This window comes from Mesitornis unicolor, unplaced genomic scaffold (genome assembly GCF_000695765.1).
Source record: "Mesitornis unicolor isolate BGI_N332 unplaced genomic scaffold, ASM69576v1 scaffold20278, whole genome shotgun sequence".
Taxonomy (NCBI): Eukaryota; Metazoa; Chordata; class Aves; order Mesitornithiformes; family Mesitornithidae; genus Mesitornis; species Mesitornis unicolor.
Genome location: NW_010202773.1, coordinates 1 through 8,369, shown reverse-complemented (window position 1 = coordinate 8,369; position 8,369 = coordinate 1). Strand labels below are relative to the sequence as shown.

The following is an 8,369-nucleotide window of genomic DNA, read 5'->3' as shown; positions in this document are numbered from 1 at the left end:
CCATGATGGCTGCAGTCGCTCCCCACGCATGGCGTGGGGCCCACAGCATCACGGGGGTGCCGTATGGTTAAGTGCTCAGGACTTGGCCCCCCCCACCGGGACAGCAGGAGCAGGCATGGGCAGGGGGCAGGGGACAAGGGACATGGGGCCGCACAGCAGCCTTCAGTACACACACACTGTGCAATACCACAGCAACGACGTCTGTCTGTCCGTTCATCCGCCTCACGGCAAGGCCGGACTGACACACCCGCACGCAGGTCCCGCACGCCCGTCGGATACCGGGGAAATTCGGGACGAGGTTGGAGGGGACACACATTTCCTAGTAAACCACGTTGGCAGGGCACCACGGCGTGTCAGGGTACAGCAGGCAGTGCACAGAGCGAAACCTGCAGGGAGAAGGAGCGATGCTGAGCACGGGGCAGCGGTGGCCCCATGGCACCCCAGCCTAGGGGAGGGGGACACGGGCCCCTATCTCACCTGGATGGGTCCTCCTCAACGGAGAAGGCTCCCTTCATGTGGATGGAGTTGCGCTTGTTTTCAAACATGCCGTAGCTTAGTGTCACCTGGGGACAGGGAAGCACAGGGTGGGGGTCAAGCGACCAATGTGGCCATAACGACTGAGCAAGGGCATAGGGGGTCTGTAAAATTCACCCCATTTCCCACAGCCTCCAGTCACACTTTGCATCACCTCACAGGGATGGGCTGGTGGGACTTGTCCCCTCCACTGACATTTTCGTTGCATGTCTATCAATATCTTAGACACTATGCCCAGTTTTTAGATGACAACATGAAACCAGATGACAGTACCATCCATCCCAACCCCTCCATCCACCCCAGGGCATCAGGACAAGGATACCTGTTTGTGGATCTCTGTCTTGGGCACCTGGTGGAGGTTCTCCAGGTGTGAGTGGAAGAGGTTGCTCCGGATGAGCTTCACCCCCAGCACAGACTCGATGATGTACCCGATGGTGCAGTCATCGGGCAGGCGAATCTTCTCTGCGGTGCTCATGAAGTGGCCCCCACTGCGGGGAGAGAGAGAAAAGCTGCATAGGAGCAAAGCCCAGAGGTAGACATGGCCACCCCATGGGGTCTGGGGTTGGCCAGTGGTGCCCAACTCTAATTAAAAGTCAATTAAAGTGAACCAAGGTCCTTCCCAGCTTATTTCCAAGCCCCCTACAGAAACCCCCAGCAAGGCAAAGAGAGCAGGGTGGTAGGACATGGTCCAACATCCATTCCCAAAAACGTTGTCGCTGCTCTGCGCCTGACTGTGGCCATGACGAGTCCCCACAGAAAAGCAATGCCAACGCTCTTACCTTGCCCACGGGCTCATCTTCAGCGCCAGCCCCCGGCTGATACAAAACCCTGCTCCGCCCGTGGCAAACCAAAAATGCACAGGGTGCTGCGAAAGAGGGGAAGCAACAACAGTGAGACCTCCTCCTGCTGACCTGGAAGCAAACCCCAGACCATATTAAGTCAGCTCCAACCCCTCACCATCTTGTTCTCGCTGATCCTCTCTGTAGCCTGGATGGGTCGGTCCAGGCTGGGCTTCCCAATGTAGATGTCCTGCGTGTGGGGGTAACTGGAGAGCAGCTTCACCAGCGTGCGCACATTCACGTAGTTGTCATCATCCACATGGCAGAACCACCTGCAGGAGCAGCAATGTCACACCAGGCTGGGGCAGCTCTCCAGACCCCACCCTGGGATATGGCCCCAAAAATATGAATAGCCTCTGTCTAAACCATGCGCCCCCTCCCACTCTAGCAACCCTGGGTGCTGCTTACTTTCTGCCGGACTCAATGAACTTGTCATACTCCACAGCCATCTTGCAGGACAGCGCCTGGCGGCTGTGGGCAGCCGAGCAGTTGGTGTTGATGACATTTCCTGCAGGAAGAGATGGGGGTCAAATCTTAGTGCCAGGGTGTCCCCAGATCCCTGCTTGCTCAAACAGTGACACTTCACCAGGCACATTCCAGCGGGATGGAAACCCTATGGATCTCCCTGGTACTCGGTGGACTCCCTACCTCATTGTTTTGTCCAAAGAATGAATTTGAGGGGAATGTTTTTTGGGTCCACATGAGAGAAGGGAAGGAATAAGCATGGAATGCAGATACGGCACATGCATCGGGGTTGAGCCGTATCCCACAAGTTATCACCCTACATCACCTTGCCCATCCCGGGGCCATGCACCAGTCACCCCGGGAGCGAGGGGGTGTCCATGCACCAGCTTCTCCACCCAGGACACCATAGCTAAAATCCTGCCCTATTCCTGATGCCTTTTCCCACAGAGGCCACCTGTTATTTGCTTGCCTAGCTCAAAGGCAATCGCTTCCCGCCTGAAAAGGAGTCATTTGCATGGGGAGAATAGACCGAGCTGACCCAGCCCCGCGGAGCCGCTGCCAGGGAAATGCTCCCATGAAAGCCTGGCTGCTTCTCCCATCAGTCCGTTTGCCCCAGGGGCAAACTGGTGCAAAGGCGGGGTCTGCTTTCCAACAGCACCATGGGCTGGGCTGACTGGCAAGGAAACCCATCCCCAGGCTCCGGGGCAAAGGGTGCTTTAGGCACCATCAGTGACACAAGTTGTCTCATTCTCAGCCCAGGTTCCTGTGGTGAGGGCTCCTGAGATTAGTGACTAACTGGTGGCATTCTGACCATTTTTTTCAGAGTTCCCCAGGGCAGGCTCCACACCAGCCGTCCTCCCTAGGCAGGGGCTCCTCAGGGGACCTGGCCAGGTCAGGCATGCAAAGGGACAAAGGACCACAGACTCACGTGCTTGCTTCTTCAGCTCCTCATCCTCTCCATCCGTGAAGATGAAGGTCTGAAATAGAAGAGGAGGCACCTTTGAGGACTGAGGCCGTGCAGCTCGGATGTCCTGGGCATCACTGGGGCTTGGTGTTAACTTCTTCCCCCTCACTAAAACCCCAAAACAGTACCAGAGAGCTTGGTATCCCTGTGACACACTCGAACTCAGACAGAGGAGGGTGCAAAGCTGTCCCAGCAGGACATGGCGTGTAACACGAGAGGAGCAGGTGATGGGGAGCGGGTACAGAGCGCAGCTTGATCTGGGCAGGACTTCAGACTTTAGCCGGCACGTGCGGCTGGGGACTCAAAGCATCGTCCCGACGGCTGGCCCTGCCCGGGCAGGTGTGTTTGCCCACAGCACCGCCTGCCAACCGCGTCGCCACCTGTGTCAACAGCACACTTGCACAACACCCCCACGGCTCCTCTCCGCTCCCATCCCGGGTGGCTGAGCTGGTGGGTGCCTCTTTCGAGCCCCAATGAAGGGACAGGCCCTCATTGCCCACCCCAGCACGGTCCCCACGGTGCCAGGCAGCAACCTTCCTCCTGCTGGGGCACCCGAGCTGCTCGCCCAGCTGCACTCCTCTATTTACACAGCTAATTCCCGGCATATGCCGCCTGGGAAGGAGGGTTGGTGGGGGCTGCTGCTGCTGGCCTGGGATTTGGGGACGAGAGCAGGGGGTGGGAAAGGCATCTCCATCAATCAGCAGGCAGCAAACAAAGCTGAAGGAGAGAAACCACAACCAGCTGCCAAGCGCTATTAGAAACCAGACGTGCACAAAAGGGCAAAGGAAGAAAGACAAAAGGGTTGGGGAGGGGGAAGGCAGGAGGCGGTGGAGAAGGGTGGACGATGAAGCCCCAGCCCTGGGGATGATGGATTACAAGTGAGCTGGAAATCGGGTGCCACCCCGCAGCCCGCGAACGCGCTGGGGTTTTGTGGTTTATTTGAGGGGGTGGGTACAATAGCGGGGTTGACTTTACTCAGCAGAGGAGAGTTAAGCGGGCAGCGGCGGTTATTAGCATACAGCTGCGCTGGTTAACCCGGCCGGCCCCGTGTTTGCTCAGGTCTCCGAGCAGAGAGGCTGGTGGGGAGCACCCTGATCTGGAGAGAGGCTGAATGGTGGTGGGGGGAAGGAGGGCACGTTCCCGGGGACGGGGCAACAAGTGACCTTCGGGGCTTGAAAAGGGAAAAAGAAAGAAGAAAAAAAAAAAGGATGGAGGAGGTGGGAAGGCAAGTTCTCACAAATGCACAACCCACCGCAAAGCTCTGCTTTTGGGGAGAGACAAAGGTCAGCCCCCCATGGGTCAGGAAGGCTGCGAGCAAAGGATTAGAGAATAGGGGACGCTCTGATGAGGAGGGGACAGCTGGAGGACCTTAGCCCCTAGGCTCCAGGGCCAAGGATGCCCATGGTCATTGTGGTCATGGGTCACTGCTGGGGTGAAGACGGGGTCAGTGATGTGCATGGAGGGGGATATCACCCCCAACCAGTGCAGGGCTCACCAGCACCATGCTCTCACAGGTGCTCAGGGAGGAGTCAGGTGGCTGCTGGGGATATGAGCTGACCCCAGGAAGGGGGATACCATCCAAGGATGCCCAAAACAACTCAATCACAAGCTCTTTTATATCCACCCCAAGACATGTGGTGCCTCAGTACCTCCCTACCCCAGGCTTCAGCCCCACCGAGGGGGACAGGGGAGCCAGGGGACACACAGCCTCTGCATGGGTGAGACAGAAAGTGTTTCCTTGATTAGCTCAGAAACACCATCCAGCAACTGTGCCTTCAGCCACTCCAAAAATAACCCCACAACTAATCCTCCAGCTTGGCCACTATAAATAGACCACAGGGACAATTGTTTATTCCTCACCCGCACCAAAATGCTTCATCCTAACGAGGCATCTTCCCTCTGGCCTCTCTCCATGTACATCCCCAGCATTTTCCTGGTACTGGTGGACCAGGTGGCATTTGGAGACCAGAACAGGGGCACCCAGGCCTGCAAGTCACCTCACAGGAGCTATTTGGACCTCACAGGGTCTCCACCTCCCTCCTAGCCTCACCACAAAACAACTAAAAAAATTAAAGCCTCTATTTTTAAATTATTTGTCTGCATTTCATAGGTGGAGGGGCTGTTCCCTTCCCTGCTCAGCCCCTTTGACCCAGGGTAGCAGGGGTGAGTAGCAAAGGCACCAGCCAAGCCCGGGAAAGGACAGGGACAAGAAAACCCCATGTTGGTGTGACAAGGGAAAAGTGTGGCTCAGCTTTCGGCTTCCCCAATGCAAAGCACTGGGCATCAGGGCGGCATCTGGTTTGCAGTGGGGTGAGTGGGATGGGACATGATAACTGAGCTGTCACCTACCAAGCCACCATCTCCAGATCCAAAAGCCACAGGGCCAAACCCCTGCACCCCCCTCCTAGGTGTAAAGCACCCAAAACCCTCATACACCATCCCCTAACCTCTCCCCCACTTGGCCTCTGTGCCAGCCATGGCACTGAGGGGTGCCAGGACCTCTTGGGCTGCCCCGTAGTAACTTTTCCTGCAGGGTGCAGGAGAGGAAGGGCCGGCGGCCCCCCCCAGCCTCTGCAGGAAACCTCATTGTTCTCAAAACTGCAGCTTCAAGAAACACAGGATGCCAAATCCCTCCCAAACAATAGCTGCCACCGCTCCACACAGCCCCGCACAATGCGTATGGACCCAGAGGCACCCGGGGTCCCTATGGCCGGGATGGGGTCAGCTCCCCCCCAGACGCCTGCAAGGAGCCAAGCAGCCGCCAGCAGCCCTCTGCCTCCTCCTCCTCACCCTTGGGGAAGGCTTATTGCTTTTTAATTTTTTTTTTTTTATTTTTGTTCACCCTCGCCTTCATTTCTCCTTTTGGGTGACTCATTTCCCCCCATGCCGACCTAGCTCTTGCTCATGGCTGGGTGCTGCACAAGGCGCTTCACCAGCCAGGGCCACCCTGGGGTCACCCTCCCTGGACTGGCTTCCCAGGGTGACACACACTCAGCAGACCCCACACCCGCCACCACTCCCCCCTTCCCTGGCAGCACACCCGCCAAAAAAAGGAAACCTGGCCAGGCAGGCACCTCGTGACCTTGGGGTGCACGAATCCTGCCCCTGTGCCACGTCTCACTTCCCCATGCTGGAAGAGGATGGAGAAGCCCAGCACCCACCCACACAGTACCCAGGTGGGCTGCACCCCCTCTCACCCCAAGGAGAGAAGGAAGCAGCCACCTTGCTTGGGTGCTGGGGGGCTCAGCCTCCAGCTGGGCAAGGGGCTCCAAGGGTGCTGGCAGAACAGGTCCCTGCACAGCTTTGTGCCCCATAGCAGATGATTTCTCTCCAGCCCATAGGGGTTAGGAGGGAGAATCCTACTCCTTTAGAGTAAATATCTCCTCATGCCACCCCAATGGGCTGGGAGCAGCACAATGGCAATGTCCCTGCCATGGCAATGTCCTCACTCCGAGTGGCCATGGCTTTCCTCAGTCTGGGGGGGATCCCAGGGCACAGGGGTCCCAGGGCTGGAACCCACAGAAGCTGTGCAAGAAGGGCTGGCAAGGCCATGGGCCTTTTCTCTCCCTGGCTCCTTTCGGCAAGAGGAAGAATCCTCCACTGTAATTTTAAATGCTATAATTTTTTAATAACCTCCTCGCAAACAATGAGCTCATTGTGCGGCGAGGGTCCTCCACCCTCCCGCCTGGCGCTCCACGCGCACCGCTCGCCGGCTCTGGGGCTTTTATGGACAAGGAGAGCAGCATCATTTGGGGCAAGCAATTAAGGGGCCCCCCACTCCTTGAAGCCACACAGGCTGTTTGGTACAGGGGGCAGCAGGGAGGGACCCTCACACATGAGCTGAGTACAGCAGTGCTCAGCAGGCCCTGGCATACAGCCCAGGGCTGGGGGGAGCTGTTTTGGGATGAGGAGCTCCCATGGTCCCAGCTGCTCCAGTGGGAGCCCATGCGTGATACATGTGCCAGCACGGTCCATCACAGCCACACCAAGGATATGGACCCTGGCCAAGGTGCTAGAGAAATTTAGGAGCCACCATCAGAGGAGTGTGCTCTCCAGAGGGCAAACCCATTCCCTATGCCCTGAGAGCAGGAATTTTTCAAAGCCTGCAATTACTGAGCTGGAGGAAGCCAGGAGATCCCACGCTGGCAGAACAGGAGCTCAGCCCAGCCCCTTGCAGGCACCCTGGCATGTACCAAGCTGCCTTCGGGGTGCCTTTGGGACAGGGGATGTTCCTTATGCAACTCTACCACTGCAGATCATCCAACTCAGCAGAAAACCAGTGGGTTTGGACTTGCTCCTGTCCAGGATTTCTGCCTAATGGCCATTTTCCTCCCCCCCTCTCTTTTCTTTCAAGTGCAAAGTTTCCCCAGACTGGGCTCCAGCATCCTAAGGATACCAAGACAGCTGGAAGTTCTCCCCAAAGCAAGGAGAGGAAAACTCGTAACTCTCCTCTGGCAGCAGCTAGTCCAGCCTGGATTGTGCAACACCAGGAGCAGATTTGGAAAAGAAGAGGGATCTGCCCTCCCTGTGCAGAAAGAAGCAGGAAGGAGAAGGGGGTGCCCTTTCCAGTGTCTTGGAGGGGACAGAGGGCAGGAAATAGGGACTATTGTGGGCAGAACAAAGAGCAACCAAGAAAGGACACAATGGCTATTCCCCCTATCTGCCAGGGTCCAGCCTGGAGTTACCGGCTGGATTTAACCCCTTCTTGCCAGCCCTTGCATCCCTCCTGACCAGCTAATGAACTGCCAGGAAGGAGGTTAGGGTTTGGTGTGAGAAGGGGACCAAGGGAAGGAGAGACAGGGCATGGCTCATCGAGCATGGGGCAGTTCAGCCCTTGGGCAGGAACTTCCCTGTGTCGGCAAGGCAGCACACACACCCAAGCACCCTTAGTGAAACAAGGGCAAGACAGGGACAGGATGAGCAGAGCTGGGCCTGACTCAGACCAAGAGAGACGTTTGAGCAGAGGCAGCACCCTGCTGTCACCACACCACGGGGCAGAAACCACAGGGCCAGGCGTGGAGGGGATGCAGGAACCCCACAGCCACCCCACAAGAGGGAAGCAACAGAGAGGAGCTCCATGGCACCAGTCCTGCACTCTGCAGGCAAAAAAAGCCAAACAAACAACTTGATGCCAAGTCTGGAGGAGCCAAGGGTGCCCCAAAGCTTCCCAGAGAGCAGCCAGATCAGTGTGGGAAGATGGGAGCCAATGGCCATTAGAGGTGTGGGTTCATCCTCCTTGCCTCCACGTGTTTTCCCCCAGCCCTCGCCTTGCTCCGCAGGAGTTTGCATCGCCTCTAGCTCTCTCGACAGCTCCTTGTCCTCAAGTGCTGTACAAGAGCCGTCACTCAGCGGCTTGGCTTGTCAGGCGGGCACCTCGCAGGGCTGCGGCCCCCCTGGCTTCATGGCCCTCATCTCTAGGCAACCTGACCTGGACACGGCCGGCTCCGGCTCCCCCGTTCCCATGGAAAGTGCCACACAAGAGGCTGCGAAGCCTTTTCTCTGCGCCGGGAGAAAAGGGGCTTTGTTAGCTTGCCCAGGGGGACAGCGTGAGAGCCGAGCCTCGGGTC

General features: G+C 57.5%; 1 protein-coding gene across 1 annotated transcript; it reads right to left on the bottom strand.

Annotated features, from left to right (window-relative positions):
* Positions 1–234: 234 nt before the first annotated feature.
* LFNG (LFNG O-fucosylpeptide 3-beta-N-acetylglucosaminyltransferase) lies at positions 235–2,815 on the bottom strand (the record flags this gene model as incomplete). Its single annotated transcript, XM_010190505.1, has 7 exons — positions 235–386; positions 478–563; positions 857–1,022; positions 1,314–1,399; positions 1,492–1,645; positions 1,782–1,881; positions 2,767–2,815. Coding segments are annotated over 7 exons (708 nt in total), but the record flags the coding sequence as incomplete, so codon positions are not given.
* Between the last annotated feature and the right edge of the window lie 5,554 nt (positions 2,816–8,369).